Source organism: Epinephelus fuscoguttatus, linkage group LG8 (assembly GCF_011397635.1).
Source record: "Epinephelus fuscoguttatus linkage group LG8, E.fuscoguttatus.final_Chr_v1".
NCBI classification, from domain to species: Eukaryota; Metazoa; Chordata; class Actinopteri; order Perciformes; family Serranidae; genus Epinephelus; species Epinephelus fuscoguttatus.
Window position 1 is genome coordinate 13947042 of NC_064759.1, and position 23056 is coordinate 13970097.

Here is a 23056-nt window from a genome sequence, read left to right on the forward strand (position 1 = left end):
TCAACTCATGTCTTACAGAGCTGGTGATTAAAACTAGACTTTCATCTCTGTCTGAGTTCAGATTGTTAACTTACAGCACAGCTACACTCACAGATAACCGAGCCTCCTACCTGCCTGTCAAACAGCAACAACCCATAAACCTTCCTGAGACAGTCTGGACTGAGTGGAGTCCTGGGGCGATCAGCTGTGAAGTCTGGCGGCCAGTGGCTGCTTGCTCCGCTGCCATTCAGAGGTTAACGGGCGGCTGCCAACAGTCACCGCTGCAACTAACAAACTCCACAAATCCATTGAGCAGCTCCACCATCCACAGTCAGACACACACCGCTGATTATTTACTGCTGACACACCAATGCTCTGGTGTGAGTGTTTTTGCTGGCTAGCGAAACATCCTGGCACAGACTATTTAACCGAGTTAACCGATCTGACGCTGATGCAACATTTGAAGATAATTACAAGCTCAGCATTTAATGTCTGATAGTTGGCCACAAACATTTTTATCACGTCTCGCCTTATCAATGAAAATTAAGCATAGATTTCATCTTAGTTTTTATCATCAAGATTTATTTTTAGCTTGTCATTGTCTAGTTTCTGTCATGGAAAAAAAGGTCGTTGACTAAAAATTTTCACCGTAGTTTTCGTCAACGAAATTAACACTGGTTGATATGGATGGAATTATGGTGTTTTGTTTTGAAAAAATTCAACTTTTAGGACTTATGGGGCTTCATATTTTTTTTGTATCAGGCTGCACACATGTTTATTTCTGCTCCAAGGTTTGACATTTTAGCACGGAAGTCCGTGTTAAGTGATTCGCTTCTGAAGCCGGCCTTTAGAGGAACTACAGTTTTTGGCACTGCTGCGCTGGTTTCATTTTTTAGCCCCAGTTGTTGCTGCTTGGTCTAACAGTATATATTACCATATTGTTCCCACATGCAGGCGAATTTGAAATTCTTAATCATCTGTATGAGCGTCTTTGGTGTATTCAGGTCACCTCTCACCAAGTATATGCTGGTCATCTCTCTGTGACCTTGCAAAGGATAAGTGTTTATATGTAATGGATGGATTACATCACTTATCATTACTTGTGTGAAAGGTCATCACGGAGGGAGAACACCTTAAAGACTGTACTGATGTTATTTGGCCATGTCCGAGCAGTCTCAGGCCAGTAAGCATCCGAACTGGGAGTCCTTGCAGGGGTATCAGCCGGAGCCTAACTGTCTGCATAAACACGCAGGGGCTTTCCTTTCACCCACCACCCCCTCGTCTGTGTGTGTTTGTGAGGGAAGAGAGTGAGATTACTGTATTTATCCTAAAATGAGCTGCTCTTAAATTATTTCTATCTGCTGAGTGTCCTAGCCCTCTGCTCCACTTGGGCTTATTTTAAACTTGTATGTCCTTGAGATCTGCTGAGAAAAGGAGGGGACCGGACAGACAGAGAGGAGGTGAAGGAAAACAGAGACGACCTCATAGAGGGGGGCACATGGGTAAATCATGCTTCTGGCATTAGAAACAAAATTACTGTGAGGATATTTTCTGGATAAAAGGAGCCACCAAATGCAGGATGTCACATTTATTGGTGGTGATGACTCCGGCGGGGGTGGATACAGTACTGTATGTATTGAAGGTATTTGCACATTACGTCAGCTAAGTCAGACACACTCGACCTAAGTTGGAGATGATCCTTTTCCACTCTGCTAAGTAAACTGTACCTCACTGTTTACTTCAGTCCGATCCCCTTGGCCACAGCCCAGACCTTCATATCCAGCTTCCCATCAACACACCGGAGACTGCGAGGAGTGTGTGTGTTTCGACATCGAATGGTGTGTTAGTTTCTCCCCAGCTGCACTCATCTGTTTAGGACTCTGTATGCCGCTGCGTATATTTCACATTAGTATTTATGTTAAACCATGCAGACAGCTCCCGCTACTTAGTGTGTGATTTTTTTCCTCCAAGGTGACAGCCCTGTTATGTATATACTGCAAAGTGTTGTGGCCTATGGTTTGGAACTGGAAGCTTAAACTGTAAAGCTGCCACAACGGTTATAAACTGCAGAAGTGATTCATTTTAGTGGTAATGTTTTCGCCCCATATGCTCGGCTCTATAGCAGTACCTCTAGTTTTGTAAGCACTGCACGTGCAGGTGTTGTTTTACTTGAATATTCCCTTTTTTTCAGGCCTCATCCCCTCTCTGCGCACCCATCCTCCCCTCTTCCTGTCCCACTGCCTCTCTCTTTCTCTCTCCCTGCTGGAGTTTGTTTAGACGGAGAGATAGTGGGGAAGTATATTTAGACAACATATATTCCACTGTCTGAACACTAAGCTCAGGGAGGGAGAGGGAGGCAGTGGAAGAGAAAGAGAGGCCCGAGATCGACGCGAAGAGAGGAACAGAGAAGCAAAGTGAAGTCGCTAAAGACATACTAAAGAAAAAGGCGTTAATATAGAGAGAAAGGTTAAAGATGATTAGGTGTTGGTGAGAGATGAGGAGAGATGGAGAACGAGGGAGAATACACAGAGAGAGACATGAGTACATGAGTGGCAACACGTCTCCCCCTCTATTTTCTGTCACTGTCTCCGGTCTAATCTCTCAAAGATAACTATGACGTACGGAAAGAGAGGACGAGGGTGGAAAGAGAGAGAGGGTGGGAACACTGCCTCCCTTTCTCTGTCTTTCTAAATATGTACTGTATATCCGTCTCGTTGCACGTATCAGACAGCAAAAGAATGATAGCAAAGAGGTGGATAGTTTAAGAACGTTTGGCTCACGGATGGCAGTCATGGACACTGACTGGATGTTTTCATTCACATTATTGTACAGCAGATATTAAGGATGGGTATCAGTACTCGATACCTTTGACGTATCGACCAGAATAACCCAGTACCAGGTAGAAGAGGTGGGAGTAAGTCACACACACACACACACACACACACACACACAAGTCTCAATTCTTAATTTTTTAAGTCTCAAGTAAGTCTCAAGTTACTGTGGAGAGAATCAAGCAAGTCAAGTCAAGTCTGCTATAAAGTCTAGCAAGGTAGGTCAAGTTATTGGTCAGGTCAAGCAAGTCAAAAGTCAAGTCAAATAAAATCCTGATGATTTAAGCTAAGACGTTAGCTGAAAAGGCAAATTCATGTACCTTTTTTGTGGATTTTTTAGTGATGGATAAAAATGTATGTTGTGGTGGTCTTGTCGATGATTTTTGAGCTGCAGACTTTGCATACCGCTGTTCATCTTACTACCTTCATCGACAACATAGTCCTTGAATCCAAATTTTATTATTTTTGGACTAGTCCCCTCAGTGATAGCTGCCTTATGCATTGGCCTCTGCCTAGTAGGTTGCCAGGTGTGCAGGAATTGCACCAGAAATCATGTTAAAAAAACAAAACATAACTTCTCCAAGTATTTAATTTAAAAAAGTGAAGTCATCAAGTGACCTTTCAAGTCAAAGTCAAAGTCAAGCAAGTCTTAAGTCCTCAACTGGAGATTTAAGTCTGACTCAAGTCATGACATGTGACTCAAGTCCCTCACCTATGCCAAACAGTATCGAAACATCTCCAGTATCTGCATTAGATCCTTTTTGTGCTGGGGTTCTGATCCTGGACCGTCCTGACTCTTCGCCAGATCAGCAAACTGTTGGTCTCATCTTCAGAGCTGCTCTCCTCCTTGCAAACTGGAGCATAGTGTACAGTATATGATGGAGTTGTAAATTTAGTGTGCCGAGATGCCACCAACACGTTCAAAAGTATAGCTACACACCACTCCATTCCAGGGTTTCCCATACATTCATTTATTTGTGGTGGCCTGCCACCACTAAAACATCTGCTGCCACAAATAGATTTTATATTTTTGCAGCTGGACCAGTCATTGTAATAAATACACGTTCGTTTATGTATAGCAGCACACTGTCAGGGTGTAAAGCGCACTTGGGGTAGAGACAGAGCAGCAGAACATCAGGCACATTTAAAGTGAAACTTAACCATTCATTCTGCTGGGTCTAAAGGTTTGCTTTGACTTGCAGAAGCTGCTCCTCTCTGATCTGATCAGCTGTGAACCGCTCGATAGCTCAATTAATCACCCCAGGAGACACAAACCGCAATTAGTTTTTAAATGCATACCGTTGTTTTTGTTTCTGAATGAAAGCAGTTTTGGTCCCACATTTTATAATTCAGAGACAATAAGACAACTCCTTTATTCCTCCTCTAATTGGCACTAGATATTTTCCACATATGCTGATGATATCCTATTGTATGCTGTTGAAGGACTTTATTTTCTAATGTTCAATATGCTGTCTCTCACCATATTTTACAGACATCAAACATTTAACCAGCAACAAAGTAAACTGTGATTAATCTGCTGTACCACTGAGTCCGTCTCTGCTCCCTAAAGTACCGTGGAGCAGATGTTTACCTACGCTGAAGGACCACTACATTTTTGGAGTATATTGAAGGATCTAGCTATGTACCATAACTTCCACACAAACTTGTGGAAAGATAAACATCCAGCCTGAGTCAATTGCTTCACGGGTATGACTTCCTGACCACTTCAGCCACTCAGTCAGATAAAATGCAGTCCTTAATGTCCTCGGATCAGGACGTTTAACTTGCAAAGGCACAAACCTGAACATGGTGTCTGAGTCCAAACTTCAGCGGTTCATGTTGTATCCTCGATGCAGATGCATTTTGGAGATCTGCTGAAGAAAGTCTTTAAGTCTTTAAAATTAGAGTGCAGTCTGTTTTGTATCTTAGCTTCCTTTTTTCTCTTTCTTTTGTGAATGTTTCGTCTTTTTGTAGCATTTTGCAGTCAACGGCTGTTTCATCGATCGACAGAAAGTTAATTGGCAACTCTTTTTGAAAAATACTTTGTATGGATGAAAAATTTTTACGTTTAGGAACAAAAGAATAGAAAGAAAAAAGAAAAGCAGTACACATGAAAAAAAGACAAATATTAGGTCATAGGATGTTTACAAAGACATGACAGTTTTTTCTAATTTAAAGTAAGGTGTCATATATGGTACATGCAATTATCATGTGGAGTCTCACTGGTGAAATAAACACACCATTTTCTCCACTGTTTTTCTCCCAATTTGTTTTAAAGTCATATGGAGTAGGTCATCTGTTTCAGGAGGTGTAAGTGTGTAACAGTATTAATAAGGAGGCTAGCAGTGGGTCAGTTTTTCTGGAGCCAGTATTTTGTAATGGCCTTTTTACTTGCTGCCAGCAGGATCTTTAGAAGATAGATACTATCTTTACTTAGTCCATCAGGGATGCGTCCAAGAAAAGGGGATGTGAATGTTGTACTAATACTAAAACCCAAAGTTTTTGAAATGTTTCTGCTTCTTTCCAGAAAGTCTGAATAGAAGGACAAGACCAAAAAATATGGGCATGATCAACCATGATTTCTTCACATTCCCTCCAGCAGCATAGCTGGGTGCCAGTTTGTTTAGACTTCTGTTGGGCGTAGTGAAAAAGTGAATCAGGTTTTTCCAGCAGAAGTCTCTCCAGGTCCAGGAGTTAGTGGAGGTCAACTGTGTTTCCCAGGCAATTGGCAACTATTTTTGATCGCTGAATAATCGTTTTTGAAAGCAAAAAGGAGCCAAACATGCTGCTTTGCCTCCTTAAATGTGAGACTTTGAAACTTTTCTTTGTCCTGCATGGTAATAGACTTAATAGCTTTGGATTTTTGGACTGTTGGTTGGATAAAACATACTGAATCATACCCTATCATATTGTGATATGAGACTACATATCATCTTAGATTTTTGATATCATAATATCTTTAGTGTTGCCTTTCACTGTTCTAATGTTCTCCTTTACCAACGTAGTCATTATATCCACATTTCTAATGATTATTTATCAAAAACCTTGTGTAAATGTTTTTTAAGAGCACCAATAGTCAACCATACCATATTGATAGAAAGGTATTTGGTCAAAAATATCATATTTAATTTTCTCCATTACTATTTTACTATTTTCTGACATTTGATGACAAAACAAAAAATCTATTGAGCAAGAAAATAACAGAAAGATTAATAAATATTGAAAAAATAATCAGTCGTTGCAGCCTTCTTTTTGGGTGATGTTCTGGTGAAATGAAAATCAACACAACAACAAAATGGCAGTCCAGTCTAACTAATCCGTCTCTTTTTGTCTGGAGGTGTGCTGTTTTCACACGTGATAACTCTCGGAGAGGTTTAAGGTACAAAGATTGAGTGAAAGCATATGGAGTTATTTAAAGGTCACAACACACTTTGTGCATTTTCCCTTGGACACACACACAAAAGGTGAAAGCAGGCGTCTGGTATTTGACCTTTAGTCTTTGTTCTTGGCTATCTCCTACGGACATCTTGACTTTGAAGATGGACAGGGCTTTGGGTTACTTGCTGATGATGGCTAATGGAGGGTGAAAAGAGATCTTCCCATGGTGAAACAATCTGTAGTGTTATTATATGAAAATTAAGTGGCATTGGTGTAATATCAGAACTACACTTTGAATCCTTTAAAATGTCAAAATATTTTACAAAAGACAGGCTTTTGGAGAGAAACCTATTTTTCAAACTGCTTCAAGGGCAGAATAATATCACTGTACAATAGTTTTTGACCACAAGGTGTAGCGGTCTTCATATTTGTCTATGAGTCAATGGTGGGTGCATTTTATGTCTCAATTTGGCAGAGAAATATGACACCACAGCGAGAAGTCACAAATTCAGAAGCACAGAATTTGTCCTTTTAACCCCTGAACTCCCAGGGACAGAAACTCCATCCTCCTGTCTGAAACTAAATCTATGACCCCTTACTCGTGCTATGAGCTCACGTTTATGGCTCTATGTCACACACACACAAATGCGACCCTATACAACACACACACACACACACACACACACAAGCTCTGCCTGAGGCCTTTAACCCCTGCTAGACCCTAAATCTCTAACCTCAAACAGGATGACGAACAATGGAGCCACTCACTGACTTCCTGCCTTTATCACCCATTCCTCTATCTCTGTCGCTCTTCTTTAAAGGAATAGTTAAACGTTTTGGGAAATACGCTTATTCACTTTTTTCCAAGAACAAGACAAGAAGGTCCTTATTATGTCTGTGTGTTGAAAGATCGTTATAGCGATTTAGAAATGCACCATTTTCATGGGGAGCGGGCTTCAGCGGTCTTGTAAGCCCTAGGGTTGGGCATCACGTTGAAATGTATCAACTGGACATTGTCAGCCCAACAAATGGCGTTTGCTGGTATTTCAGCTTGGAGATGTGTTAGAATGAGTTTGCTGTTTTGTGTAAAGCACTTTGAATTGCCTTGTTGCCGAAATGTGCCATATAAATATTAGAAATGTTCCGACACCAGTTATTGTTATTAAACTGAAAAAATACAACTATACACCTTCTGCAAACCAAGTTTCTCTTTTTCACCAAACTAAGGCTGGTGTTAGCTTACTGCCTTGTTAACTCGTCCAAAAATACACGTCATTCAAACTTGACAGACACAAAATAAAACTCACTAAAACTGTCTCGCATAGTCTTTCCACCAATCAAAAAAAATCTTAATTCGACAAGTTAGACTTAAATGTGACACAAATTTTAACCAAATTTTCAATAACTGGCACTAATTCTTCAATCAGGTGCTACAGCAGAGGACGGCACAACAAGATGGCATATTTAAAAGAGCGCCAGTCAAACCTCAAAAGAAGGAAAACAATGGATGTATAATCATGGAGTAAACACTGGACAATGAAAATAGAGTTTTGAACAACCAATATCATAGCTACGAGCTCTTGGAGTAGTTCTAGTAACAGCTCTGTGTTCATACGTAAGTTAAAAGCCGCAGTGACAAAGAGAGCATGCAGTGGCCGGTGTAATGACGGTGCGTCGTGACTGCACATCATAATTTATTTGCTGAATGTGTTAACGTTGCACTTGGTCGCATTTACCTTTTATAGGTACACAAACTTTTCCACCTCCTTCAAGCCTGAAAAACCTTTTGCGATATTAAGAATTTAAATATTTTTTGCAGTCTCCACTTTTAGGGGGTCATCTGCACACATACTGTGCACAAACCTCAGTGCACCGCACAAGAGATGCTGGCAGCTCTTGGACTTGGACTTGAGGGACAATGAAAGGGAGAGAGAGGCTCTGCAAAGTAACTTGGTTGGCAGTGTTTGCCTCTGTCTCTCCAGCAATGCGAGAGAAAACAAACAAACCAAAAAATGTCTGGTGATGCCAATTAGCTGACATATTTGTCCAATTGCCCAACCCAAGTAAACTCACTTTCATTTCATTTCATTTCTTTCATTTTCAGACTTGTAGTCTTCAGCTGATGTTGAACCGTGAGTTCCTCACACCCCACACAGCTCCCTCTGGAGCTAAAAAAAAGGCTTTGTACAACTTTTATTCCACGTATGCAGCAGCACTCCCCCAAATTTAATTTGACGTGTTAAACCAGGGGTCAGCAACCTTTACTATCTAAAGAGCCATTTTTGGCCAAAGAAGCTCTCAAATAATCTGCCTGGAACCACAAAACATATTTGAGCTTTATAATGAAGGTAACAGTAAGTCTAAATTCACCTATCAACATCACCAGTAGGTCTAAATGAACATTTAAATAATACATTTCAAATTCTCTCTAGTCCTCCAAGGTTTTTATTTCTCAATCTGGAAACCACAGCTAGCTTAGCAAGAGAGATCCAAGACAAGCCACAGCTATTGAAGTTTGGCAGTTCTGCACATATATACAGTTGAGGATGTAAGAATCACACAAGGCCTATGACAATGAAAATTAAAATGTTACAAAATGGCCGTTATTAGTTTTTACATAATTCTTTGCCAAAGCCACTGGGAGCCACTGGAGAGGGGCAGAAGAGCCGCATGTGGCTCTGGGGCCACAGGTTGCCTACCCCTGTGTTAAATAAACACGCGTCCCCTTCAAGTACAGAGTTGGAGGTAGGACGTGGTTAACCTAGCTTAGCGTAGATATTGGAAACAGGTGGAGAGAAACAGTTGGCCTGTCTTTGTCCGAAGTTTAAAAGTGCACCTACTAACACCTCTAAAGCTCACTGACACACTGTGTGATCATGACAGTTTGTGGCTCTAGAAGGGGTCTCATGGCGTAACTGGTACAGACATCAGAATTAATATCTTCTCACTTCATGCTCAGAAAGAAAAGATGTTGGACTATTCCTTTAAAGCTGCTTATTGTATTTCACCACAGACACACTGTTATTACTCTCTCCACATTTTTTGCTCGTACACCACCCCTATCCCCCCGTGAGATCCTCTGTGTTCTCCGTTCATGTATTTATCTGCCTATTCTCTCGGCACTGAAGGACTTAAGTTTCCTCTTTTACCTTGAAGCCATCTCCTCTTCCTCTGATTGTTCCCTTCTGTTCTCTTCTTCTAAGTACATCTCTCCCTGCTGTGCGTGCCCGTTGGGTTCCCCTCATAAATCAAACCTTCCTCGAGCTTATGTTTACACCTCTCCTCTGGGTATGTGTCTCCTGGGAAGATGCAGCGGTGAATGCACTCGCGCACAAGTGAGCAGCGGGGGAAATAGCTAATCACTCTGGTGCTGTCTGACAGTCGGGGGGGAAACCACATGGAAAGACGTTCATCGCCCAGCTGCGTCTTGTGCACGCCAGAAAGAAGATACACAGACTCATGCAGACACATTTATATGTACTTAAAACAATACATTGAGCAATAACTCCCCTCTTTATCCTCTGTGTTGCAGTTGGTGTGGACAAACAGTGCGAGCTGACCTGCAGGCCTGCCGGCTATCGTTTCTACGTCCGCCAGGCCGAGCGCGTCAGAGATGGCACCCCTTGCTTCAACGTCAGCTCAAACGATGCATGTGTAGAGGGTCGGTGTCTGGTAAGTGCATTTAAATCTGCATGTGTGGGAGATTTTTAGCTTCAGGTGTCTGAGCCTGAGTCTGTCCTGTCTAGCCGGTGGTTGACAAAGTCCAGAAGCTCTTAGTCTCACGTCTGGAGGCTGATTTAAGCCTGGCATTCAAATTCAGAGAGTCTCCAACCTTTTTTTTTGTTACCCTTCTCCGGGCCTCTCTTCTCTGTCTTTCCCTCATTCTCTCATCGGCGCACTCCTGTCTCTGGCATCAATCTCATCAGCAACAGTTACCAATTTACACAAACAACGGTGAAATAAACACTGGCGTCACACGTGAAATGTCAACCACACTGGAGCAGCTTGTCTCCCCCACACTCTCCCTTCCTCCCACATCTCTCTTGTTCCCCTACCCCACTTTTTTTCCCCCTCATTGTCCGACCCGTCACTCACAACTTTTCACCTTCCTCTCTTGCCAGACCGAGGGCTGCGATGGCATACTGGGTTCCGGCTCTGTGATTGACAAGTGTGGAGTGTGTGGTGGGAAGGAGAGCTCCTGTCGAAAGGTGACGGGAAGCTTCCAGAATGTCACAGTTCCCCTTGGTTACTACAAAATCCTGGACATCCCACCCGGGGCTACATTCATCAACATTACAGAGAGACGAGCCAGCCCCAATTACCTGGGTAAGAGCTAATACACACAGACAACATCACGCACGCACACACTTTTAGATTGCTTACATAATACTGGTTGCAGCTCCAGTAAAAGAGAGACGTTGGCGAGGGAGTTTTGGGAATGTGATTTGGCCCGTGAGCGTGTGTGTGCACTGGCTCGAACTAAGACTGTAAATTTTGTGGCCTCACAGACTCCAAGCAGATAAAGCTTGTATTGTTAGAGCCCAAAAGCAACCAGTGAAGTGTGTGTGTGAGTGTTTGTCCTGCTGTTTGGTAATGAGACAGCCGTTCAGAGTGTGTTTGTCCGTCTGTGTTTGAGCTTATGGGGGTTTCCTGAGAATTCACCACCATGTAGACTAAACAAGGTCAAAATAAGAAAAGAAAACCTAACCCAAATCTTGCTCCATTCCTCCTGTCTGTCCCTCTGATGCTCCACCCTCGTTTTCTCCAGCCATGAGGAGCGGCACCGGGGCTTCGGTGGTGAATGGCCGTTGGGCTGTGGACCCTCCGGGGGATTACCAGGCAGGAGGGACCACCTTCACCTACACCCGACCTAGAGCACAGGCAGACGGGGAGGAAGAGAGAGGCGAGTCCCTCAGGGCTCCAGGACCAACCACCACACAGCTTCAGCTATATGTAAGCACAGTGTTTGTTTAAACCCTGTGAGCAAACATGAGCCCGGGCATGGCAAAATGAAGCTGATGATAAGAATCAGACACATACACATAGACACATGTGTGTACACCGAGTGTTTCACATCTCTATAGCATTGTCGTAAGCCCGAGGCTATGCTCTCCTGCTCTGTGTCAAGATCTTCCAGATAGGCGGCGTTATTTTAGCATTATGGTGGGATAAAGACAGCTATAGTAAAGCTGAGCCTGAGCCACATCAGACTATCCAGGACTTAATAATAACAATTCTAACCTCAGGCTAAGATCTTATTAAAGAGCAGAACTCCTCTGAAGCGTTGCATCCAGGAGCTGCAGGGCAGGAGGGGGGTAAATGAGCGAGCATCCACCCAAGTCAGGGTTTGATCTCCGCTGCAATCACCTGCATTTTTAAGGCTTTGTGGGATTTTAAAATAAGACGTGGAAAGACTGAAAGTCAATAATTGCGCCAGTGGCACTGTGAGGCTGTAATGCTCATTACACGCTGTAAATTGAATCAGTGGATGGATGGAAATAGAGACGAATCTGCTCTGTGTAGAGTTTTGCCACCAGTGGGAGAAAATTATAGTTTATCTTGTGGGTGGCACCACAGAAACAATATGAAAGAAACAATAGGACATCTCAGGTTTTCTGTCTGTGAAGCACAAGTTACAACCTTCTCGAAACCTATTGTTTAAGAAGAACTTAGGTTTGTTACCAGCTCCTGCCAGCATTCAACCACTTCAGGCACATCAAGAGGAGAGTGGTCAAGTACAGCTTAACGCTTATTGTAAGGTACTTGAAGCAGGGACCTTTTGGGTCATGGTCGGCATCTTAACTGCTAGCAGCTGGTTATTTTAGCTTAGCATAAACACTGGAGGTAGTCTGACTGTCCAAAGGTAACCACTGTTTATTAGCGCATTTAAAGCTCAGTGATTAACACGCAACAAGTTGTTTATTTAATCTGTACAAAAAAGGGTAAAAACAACATGTTGTGGTGTTACAGAGGGTCATGCATATCGCTTTATTCACTGCATTGTTGTTGTCATGAATTGAGGTGAATCGTTTGAATCACTGAAGTTAAAAGTGCTGATTCTTCTCTTACCCAAAGCTTTACTCTTTTGTGGACACCTTTTTGACACCAGTTTTGAAGTTTTTGACATTGCCCAAACCCTCCTGTGGAAGGCAGGTTAACCAAATACCAAGCTGACCTTGTTGCATCCGCTACCCTCATAGCCAAATGTTGTATATTGTTACATCAGAACAGTCCTCACCCTTCAAGAAGAATGTCTCGTTTAAAATTACTCATCTCTCTTCTCCACTTAGAACAGAGGTGTCAAAGTCATTTTAGTTCACGGCCATATGGGATCTGATTTGATGGCAGGTGGGCCGGAGCAGTGAAACCATTGCCTAATATCTTATGAATAGCAGACAACTCCAAATTTTTCCCTTCTTTTGCTCAAAGAAGTACATTTTTAAAAAAACGCTAATCCATTTTCGAAACAGATGTCAAACAGCCTGTGATGTCTTCAGAAGAATAAATGCAATTTCAAAAATATTTCTCAGTTTTCCCACAGTCTACTAATCACTGTCATTTCATGTGCATTTTTCTGCACACTTCCACTCCTGTGTCGTAATCCTGACATCACCACACCAAACTAAAGTGAAAGAAAAGACATGTATTCTGGTCAGGGTGAAAAAGCCTCTGAAGCAGCATTGAGACCCATTGGACCCTTTGGCAGGCTGGTTCTGGCCCCAGGCCGTATGTGTGACACCCCTGACTTAGAAAAAGATCAATCACACAGTCAGAGGATCTGTGATAAGATTCCACAGAATTTGCAACCCCTTTCTCCTCTATATTAACTCTCTAACCTAGAGAGACATTTAATCTGATCAAAACCTCTTTGTGTCCCAGTATTTTCCCTTCTGTCTCTCAAGAAAGTGTATTTTATATCCCGGGACGGGAGGATGATCTCAGGTGATGGGTGTGTTCTGTGCTGTCTGTGTCTGTGTTTGTTTTATGGGTTGAAACTGTTTAACATGTCAGAAAACTGTCCTCTTAATTGCAGTTAGTATCTGCACTGTCTATAAAATGTCTTCAGATATGTTCAGTAACCACATAAAAAAGTTAATAGTGCTGAAACAGAGGAGTCATCCACTGGGGACCATGAATTGGTTGTACCAATTTCAAGTTGATCTATCAGACTGAGTTCCTCTCTTTCTAGTGTTCCTTGTGGGACCTCGAAAAACACATATGTCAATTTAAAAGATGATTTTGCAGGTCAAGAAAGTCCCAGTTGGTCATAAATTTGTCGTAGTACCATTTAGGTCTGTGCGAAACGAAATTAAGGTCATTAAGGGCATTAAGAATAAGAAAAAGAATTCATGCTTCATAGGAAAATAGACAGAATGAACAAAAAAAACAGGGCACCACACAATTCAATATAAAAATACTTTTAAATATAATTAAAAACAGTCATTAAGGAGCCAAGAGAAAACTGTTGCTTAGGCCTCTGAAGCTGTAAACATAACAAAACCTCCCATTTCCCGACAGACACAGATTCACCACTGGTTGATGGTTAACCAAAATAAGCCTTTTTTATCTTACCCCAGAACGTCTTCCCACGGGTTTAACCTCACTGTGGGTTTCATGTGTGTCGGGCGCAACCTGAAGCTGCTGTGGAAAAGAAAGAAACCACCCAGCTGTGGCACTGTGGGGGTTAACAAACACACACCGTGGTCTTTAAGCACGGACAGATTGAGCAACTGTCTGAATCATGTTGGCAGAAAATAGCAGATCCAAATGTTGTTGCCATGGCACTCAGTTTAGGTGACCTTGACTATGTTAAGTCTTGTAAGACAGTCTGGAGGGTTTCATAATAAGAGGGGGAACACATAGTGACAAGCATACACCCTGCTGAGGCATCCTTGGGCCTGACGCTGGTGCCCTGCCAGGCCCTTAGTGGCTGCTCTCTGACTCATCCTGACCTCTAAGTACATTGCTCTATGGAGAGCTGTAAAGCTGGTTTTGGGTGGTTCTAGTCATTTGCTACTTTTCACCTCTGTCTGTTTTCTCACCCTGTTTTGCTCTGCAGATCATTTTCCACAAGGAGAACCCGGGCATCGACTACGAGTTTTACATCCCTGTGGAGAAGGAGGCAGAGAGAGAGAGGCTGACGGAGAGGGAGAGGGAGGTACCCAGAGAGAGGCCGAGGGAGCGAGAGCCAGCGAGGGCACCCCTTCGCAGTACGTCCGTCGCACTTCATCTTTCTAATTTCCCCTCTGCTGTTTGGCAGACCCTTTGGCTGCCGAGTTTTCTGCATGTTTTTCACAGTAGCACAGAGGCGCTGCATCTCTCGGCAGTCATGTTCGGCACATACTTGAATCTTGTCTGTGGCAGAATTGAACTGTAAATCAGACATCTCAAGAGTCATTCTTTCCAAATTACTCAAGGAAACAAAACTGTGAACCATGAACATGACGGATGTGTTTATGGATTTGGATGGGTGTGGTTGCGGGCCAAGTGGGAGGGATTATTGTGCAAGTGTGTTTGTGTGTTTGTGTATGACCTAGATGGGAGGCTATCTGGTCCACATGTTTGCTGTCACGAGACCCTGACCTCATCATGACATCATTAGCGTCTGACTCACTACCTTCCTCCTATTTTCAGTATTTCAACAGGCGAGATTCCCCTCTTTCCTCACGCTTTATCGCTGTTTTCTCCTCCTCCTCCTCCTCCTCCTCCTCCTCCTCCTCCTCGTGTCTGTCTCCTCACATTCACCTCGCTCTCCCACCTTTCCTATCCTTTCTAATTTGTCTTTGTGTCAATCTGTTTTTTTTCTTCTCTCCCAGGTCCTCTCACAGTGTCAGTTGAAGACCCTCTCCCTGCTCCTCCCCCTATTTCGGTCCCTTCTTTCCCCTCCTCTTCCTCCTCCTCTAGCTCTGTGTTTTCTCCCCCCTCCTCGGACCGATGGACACCTGGAAGGTCACGTACTCGGAGCTCTGCGCCCAATAGGAATGCTCGCATCCCCCCTCGCACTGACCTGCCACCAGACACTCAGCCACCATTTGTGTGGAGGAGAGGAGGACTCACAGAGTGTTCTGCATCCTGTGGCAAAGGTCAGAGTTCATGTGTTGTTTTTTTTTAATTCATTACTCTGTGCATAAAATATTCCTACCTGCTGCTGTTGGATAAAGTGATGTCTCCCCCCTGTGGCTCCTAGGTGCAAGTACAACAACATTTAACAGCTGTCTAACCTATCTTTCTGTCTGTCTCTTCTCAGGTTTTCAGAACAGAATCATTCTGTGTATAAACCGCCACACAGACGAAGAAGTCCCAGACAGGAAGTGTGACTCTGCAGCCAAGCCGGTTCCTGAGGAGGAGCCCTGTAACACATTTCCCTGCCCACCATTGTGAGGAAGCACACAGTGACTTTGAGATACACATCATTTGCATTATATTATATATTTAGCTTCACAGGAAGTGGAAAAAAATGCACATTACTTCAGATGCCAGCACACTTTCACAGCTGATAATTCACACTGGGAAATCTTTCTGTACTTTGAGCATTTTAAGTCTGTTTTTTAAGACAAGAAAAAAAAACCTGTCAATATGGTTTGAAGGTATTTTCTTACTTTGTTCAAGTGGAGTAAAATCTGCCTCATTCTGTCTTGTCTCAAGATACAAGCACTCACTTGAAACAAGTTGATTTCTGCTGTAAACAGGGTGATGTTTCTGTCTGGAATTTTCATTCACAGACAGAAAGGACTCAATAAGATGGAAACTTGTTGCCACTCAAATCCAAAGTATGAATAATAGAAAAAATTGGAGCGAACTTGTTCAATCTGCTTTTAGTTTGTGCCATGTTTACAGAGATCGGAAATCCCCACTTGAAGTCTTCTGTTACCCAATCCACACTGACTCCGTCTTCTGTAACGTCTCAGCTGTCTGTCAGCAGCAGCTTCTGTGGAGCTGAGTGGACAGTGGCTGGCTAACCTGGCTTCAGCGGTGTTTGCATTTATTGATTCACTGGTTTTATTTCTCTGCCCGCTGTAGCAAGTGAGGGGGATTTGCCTGTTGTGAAACAGTCGAGCTCACAGACAGTCTGGGAGCTGATCAGTCAAATTCAAAACACATATACGGTGGGATATCTGTGATTTAAACAGCTTTCTATGCAGATTATCTTTCAATAAACATGGCAGAAATAGACATCAGCATAAAAAACACGGGTGTCTTCCTGAAACGTGCATCTCACAGAGTTGGTGTGGACTGATTCATTCAGTTAAGTGGAAGTGTATCTTGGCAGCATGGTTAGCATAGTCGCCTCACAGGAAGAGGGTTCCTGGTTTGAACCCAGGGTAGAGGAGCCCTCCTATGTGGAGTTTGCATGTTCTCCCCGTGTTTGCATGGGTTTTCTCCTGGATTTCCGGCTTCCTCCCACAGGAAGGTGACTCTGATTGCCCGTAGGTATTAATGTGTGTCTGTCTGTGATAGTCTGGTGACGTGCCCAGGATGTACCCTGCCTCCCGCCTAATGTTAGCTGGGATAGGCTCCAGCCCCCAGCGATCATAAACAGTTATGGAAAATGAATGAATGAAAGGAAGGGTATCTGTTCCATGAGAGGCGGCAGTGATGAATGTCAAGAACGCTCATAAAAACACTTTCAGTGTGGACTGGCTTTGAGAGTGGTGTGATGACATGATGAAAAGCCAGGAGGGTATCGAAACATGCTCACAGAAATCAGAAATCCCATCGTTTTTGGATGATATTTGACGTCATTGTCAGTGCATACATGATCTGATAAATGCATCTACTACTGACACACAGTATTAGATACTGAAGCAGCTGTGTATCTGAAGACGTGAGTATGTGTGATTTTCCCGTAAACTTCAACATGTCCCTCTCCTCTCTGTCCCCCTCATTGTTTCTCTCAGCTGGGAGGCCAGTTCATGGTCAGAGTGCAGCGTCTCCTGTGGCCCCGGGATGCAGCAGAGGCAGCTCCAGTGCAGGCAGAGCTTTGGGAACCGCTCCACTATGGTACACCCTCAGCGCTGTGCCAACCTCACCCCACCAGAGTCCACGCAGGCATGTCAGCTCAGCGTGTGCTCCCACTGGGAGGTCAGCTCCGATTGGAGCACGGTAGGTGAACAGCACCAGTATACGACTTGGAAATGCATCTGCAAATGAGTGTGTGTACATGCCAAAAGAGGCCAAGTGATGTATTTGAGAATCTGTAAACAACACAGATTAAAGGAGAGGGAGTGTGTTGGGATGGGTTAAAATAAACAAGAGTGTGTGTGTGCATGGATTTTTAATTTTGGCATTATGGATCTGTGTCTCTATCATAAATTTTTAAATTGCTTCATTAGGTCAGTGAGCAACAATTTAAGCACTTTGAAGGCTGCTGCAGACGCTGTGCCATGGGTGGGGTTGCAACAAATATGTTTTTAAGATCATGGTTAATTTATTATTTTCAGTTAATCAGTTACATATTTTTGGTACATTGTAAAATTAAAATAGATTTTATTCATAAGAAAAGCACACAGTTCTAACCAGCAAACATTGCTTCATATTTAACTTGTTTTCAAATTGTTTTAACTTGAGTCACACGTTTCTCTTTTGTATTTATATCATGTTTCCCAGTCGTGTTCCTGCTCAACTAGTAGCTCTTTGGGAACAAATAAGGGTTTAAATGATTAATTCGACCTTTTTTGTCGACTAGTATTTGGTCAACTTAAGATTTTAATCAAGGTAAGGTGTGTGATTTGTGTTGGATCTCTCAGTTTACACCCTTTCTCTCATCTGTTTTCCTCCTTTTCATTTGTCACAGTGCTCAGTGGACTGTGGAGTCGGGAGGAGGACGAGGAGCGTGCGCTGCGTCAGCGATCAAGGCAGCGAGGTGAACGAGAAGGAGTGCAACTCCAGGATTCGCCCACGAGGAACTGAGGAGTGCAACATGGGCCCCTGTGTAACCAACTGGTACTTCACCGACTGGTCCAACACTGTGAGTAACACACGGACACACAGGAGGAAAACATCCGCAGCACTTAACAGCAATCCTCGACATGATCTTCCACTTTGTCCCTCAGTGTTCTGCGCCGTGTGGCCCCGGGGTGCAGAAGAGGGAGGTGGTGTGTCTGACTCGAGGAGGAGTCAGGGAGGGAGGAGGGGCAGGGGACTGTGTTGGGGATAAACCGGCAGAGATGAAGGCCTGCAACGGGGGTCCCTGTGTGCCGACAACCATTTGGTACAGCAGCCCCTGGACACAGGTAGGATAGATAGAGTAGGTAAAAAATGAATAGAATACAGTAAAAAGGAATTCATCTTGCAGTGACAGACTGATGTGAGATGTTTCTTCTTTTTCCAGTGTAATGTCCCCTGTGGGAATGGAACCCAGCGACGAGACATCATTTGTGTCCAGAGGATGGGGAATGATTTTTCTGTCGTACCAGTCAGCGAGTGCGCTCATCTGGACAAGCCTGCCGCGGTCCAGGAGTGTGAGATGGGAGAGTGTGAGCCACAGTGGTTCACAACAGAGTGGAGCGCGGTGAGAGATGAGGGCAGAGGGAGGGGCAGGGTTACCGCGGGTCTAGAGAGTACTTGGATTTTAAAGAGGGCCTTAAAAGTGTTTAGATTTAGTCTACTTGAATCTCAGAGTCTTTGTTGCTTGTGTTGTGTATCTAGATATTAATGTAATGTAAAAAAAATATTATAAGATGCTAAAATTTTATTTGCACTACAGAAAAAATGATGTTTTCATATACAGTATAAACAGTCTGTCCAAGTCAAAAGTTTTTTGAACTTTATTTTTTACCGTCTTATTAACATTTGTATACATTTAGTATTGTATTTATTTAGTAAATATAAAGTAATGAAAGGGACAGTTTTCGCTATTATTGACGGTTTCAAAGTACAGTGCAGCTAATTCAAACACTTATATAATAATACATATATATATATAATATATAAATATATATATATATATATATATATATATATATATATAAGATAAAGTTTACTGTAGTTTTCTCTCACCAAGGGCCTGCTCAAGGGGGCATTTTTGGCAGTTTGTTTTTTAGATTAGATTGTTTTTAGACTGATATATATGAGCATTTATGCAAATTATTATCCCTTCAAGAAGCAGTGTGTAAGATTTAGGATGATTTAGTGGCATCTATCAGTAAAGACTGCAGATTGCAGTCAGCTGAAACTTCTCCCAGTTATGATTCCTTCAGTGTTCGCTGTGCAGGAAGTTTTTACCAGGAGCTGAATTATCTGCAGAGGTCTCTCCCTCTCCAGAACAAACAGACCTGATGATTAAAACTGGTAAAAACACTGAACAAAGCAGTTTCACGTTGTAAATCAGTGATTCTCTGACGCTCTGGCACATCACAAACAAGCCGCCTACCCAGCACTTGCAAATGTGTTCTCACCTTTATCTCTGATAACTTGTCCAAATCAAGCGAACCCAGTGATTTAATCTGGTAAAAACACTGAATAAAGTAGTTTCATATTAAAAAATCTGTCTTTTTGTGACACACTCGTTGTGGAGAGGCTGCTAAGTACAGCAGCTGATGCAAAAAGACCCTATGTAGAACCAGTGTTTGGCTTGTCCATTCTGGGTAGAGCAACATGGCAGACTCTGTGGATGACAATCCACTCTCTATGTAGATATAAACGGCTTGTTCTAATACCCCTTTTCCCCCAAAATTAATGCGTTTACGTGGGTTTTTTAAACATGTGTAAACCTGCTAGAAAATAGGCAATAGACTCCTTTTCCATCGCCAGGAGACCAGAGCTGGTTGCGTTTCTTTTTGATGTGTCACTCTTGACATCAGGCTGGAAAACAGGGTAGTCAACAGTAGAAAGCAGCATGGAGGCCAGTTAAAGTGTTTTGGTAGTTATGTCTCTATATATCTGTATATCTTACTTATTCACTCTCTGTCAAACTCAATGCAGACTAATTTGGGTTGATGTTTGAGCGTTGCTTGGGCGGAGACAGACAGCATTTTGTGTTGGTGCATCACTACATATCGCCATTAAGGGGGCTACAATTAGTTCACCCAGGTGTTGTGTTTCCATCAATGCTGATCAGAGCTGGAGCCGATAAATTACCTGTTAATACTGAAGAGTCATTTGATTCAGGTGAGAATGGTGATTGTAACAGTTTTTTGTGCAGCGGAAAAGGGCTTAAGGTAACGAAAACACAAAAATTCTTATTTTCAGGTGGTATATTATATTATATTTCTGCTATTATATCCCCTTAAATCCTACACACTGGACCTTTAATTTCAAAATAATTTTTCCTTGACAGTCTTTGAAAATTTATTGAAATGTATCATCACAAAAAGATTGGCAACCCTAGAAGGGCATCTGAAGAAGAACTTGTTGAGACGTTTACTCACACTGCTACAAATAAAAAATTATTTTAATCTATAACCATATTATTTACATCCTCTTTGTTCTCAGTGCTCACGTTCGTGTGGAAAAGGCTTACAGATGAGGGAAGTACGGTGTCTGACACCGAACAAAAAGCACAGTCAAGAATGTGACTTGGACACCAAACCTGCACAGGAGCAAATCTGCAACACAATACCCTGCAGTCCACAAGTCGCAGGTGCGTGTGTGACCATGTGACCTTATATTTATGTGTGTCCTTTATAATTCTCACCATCAGCCTCTCTCTCTCCGCCTGTCTGCTCACAGATGAAAACTGCCGGGACAGACGTCACAACTGTGTGATGGTGGTTCAGGCCAGGCTGTGCGTCTACTCCTACTATAAGACCAACTGCTGCGCCTCGTGTACCCAGAGTGCTCAGCGGGCCAAGAGGCACTGACCAGCCAATCACACAGACAGCCCAGGTGTGCCAGAAGTCAAGGATGAGGTCAAAGGGCTGATCACCCCCGACATGATAAACCTGTAGAAAGGACAGCCCAGTGTAGACATATTCCCTGTGATGGCCGTCAGATAACATTTAGCTATTTTCTCCTGATTCTTCAGGTAAAACACTGTGAAAGCAGCTGGTTCCTTTTTCCCAGTTCTCTGTATACGATCTCATATCGTCTATTAGAACCACGTACTCCACTGAGATTGCATCTGTTTACTTTGTGCGTTAGCTTTAACAGGTTCGTAATGTGTCACACACGGGGCTGGGTGACACATTCGCTGCAGTTTCAACTCTCATTTCTAAGGCTGAGAGATTATAAAGGAAGGTGCTCACTATGGACACAGCTGTGTTTCAACAGCAAATTTAGCCTCTTTTTTTTAAGATTCTTTTTAATCTATGGGATCTTAAAACAGACGTAATTAGACATGCATACCACTAATTATGAAAAGAAACGTGCTGAACAAATAATTACCATGTGTGCTAGACAAACTGTGTATACTGTAGTGCTACGTGTGCTGAGGATCTACTGGAATAGATCTGCTGTGTGCACCCAGCTCAGCTAGAAGGATTTCATTAACATATCGTACGTCTTTTTCTGTTTGCCAAAAAATTCTCCTCAAACGTCCTCTTATTGTCGAGTTCAGTATTTGGACAGATGAACCAAAGGAGTGGGGTGACCATGGCAGTACGTGACCAAATATATCAGAGCGGGAAGAGGTGAGAATCCTCCCAAACTAGAAGGATGAGACATGAGACATGGACGTTAAAGATAGACTATGCAGGATTTTCCTAAAACAAATACAGACTCATACAGAAGTAATCCCTCTCCATCTTCACTTATGACCCACTAAAAGTGTGTGGCGGTGCTTGTATTTTCTTATTTCCTTTTATTTTCTGTGCACAGGACGTTTATAGGCGTGTACCCTCGCAGTGCTCAGGTGAGGGCGGGGGTTTATGAAAGGGTAGCATCAGGATGTCAGACAGTAAGCGGCAGGCATCCAAGAGACACTGCACCAAAAAATTTTAAATGTAGCGAAGCAAAACGCCAAACAAGAATAAATCTAGGGTTGTCTTTTACTTTCAATGGCGAGTGTCTTTACAAACAGTAACCAACAATCCTGCATAGTTTACCTTTAAACAAGCAGCACAGACTCTGCACAGTCCTTCAACATATTCATGTCAGTTACATACACATGTAGTGATTTTAAAGAGGAAACAGACAACTTCTTAACTTTTCACTCCCTCAAATTTTTAAGTGGTGTTATTGTTGGTGCCGCTGCCACAGTCGACACACTCCCTTTGTGCTGTAAAATGAGCCGTAATTTTCCTAGGAGACCAAGATGGTGTCATTATTCTATAGCCATTACATATGCAATCCTCATTTACTTCATAATGATCAATTAAAGCTAAAGACTTGTCTGTTTCACTTTAAAGAGAGCTGCTGGTGTGAAGACTCACAGTTTTTTCTTTTTACTAAACTAAAGCTGCTGCTCACTGAATAACCCACACACACACACACACACACACACACACACACACACACACACACACACACACAAAATCAAGTGATAAGACTGGTGTATACTTTTCTCCTTGTCAACAAATCACATGAAAAGACCAAACCAACAATGTGTTATACATTTTCTTTTGTTTTTTAAATGCTCAGTAATTTTCTTGAAACAGCTGGGCAGTGTAGTTTTTACTTAAAAAAAAAGAGTAAATAATGTTTTTGTTAGGGACTATTTTCAGCTGCTGATTAACAGACATGATTTTAAGAGGAGTTTTACACACAGAGAAATAAGCTCTTTGAGGCTACTCAGCCTATATGTGTTTTTTTCATGGGATTTCTTGACAATAGGAAAAATTTAAAATGTCGCCTTTAAACCATGAACTTGGTGATGCACAGGTTTGGAGATGTAAAACGATATACTCCACACTGGCCAACTCAGTCGGCAGATGAAATGTTGCCATTGTACGTTTCTGCAAACCACAGCTATGTTACAATTGCACATTATT

General features: G+C 42.6%; 1 protein-coding gene across 1 annotated transcript in view; it reads left to right on the forward strand.

Annotated features, from left to right (window-relative positions):
* The window catches only part of adamtsl4 (ADAMTS-like 4), a 53755-nt gene extending 31157 nt beyond the window's left edge, over positions 1-22598 (forward strand). Inside the window, exons 6-17 of the mRNA XM_049583988.1 lie at positions 9721-9860; positions 10310-10514; positions 10957-11141; positions 14248-14398; positions 15005-15271; positions 15436-15565; positions 17087-17291; positions 17983-18156; positions 18242-18421; positions 18520-18699; positions 20622-20769; positions 20859-22598. Of these exons, the coding sequence (XP_049439945.1) occupies positions 9721-9860; positions 10310-10514; positions 10957-11141; positions 14248-14398; positions 15005-15271; positions 15436-15565; positions 17087-17291; positions 17983-18156; positions 18242-18421; positions 18520-18699; positions 20622-20769; positions 20859-20989 (2096 nt within the window). The 3' untranslated portion in view covers positions 20990-22598. The remainder of the gene's footprint in view (positions 1-9720; positions 9861-10309; positions 10515-10956; positions 11142-14247; positions 14399-15004; positions 15272-15435; positions 15566-17086; positions 17292-17982; positions 18157-18241; positions 18422-18519; positions 18700-20621; positions 20770-20858) is intronic.
* Positions 22599-23056: the final 458 nt, after the last annotated feature.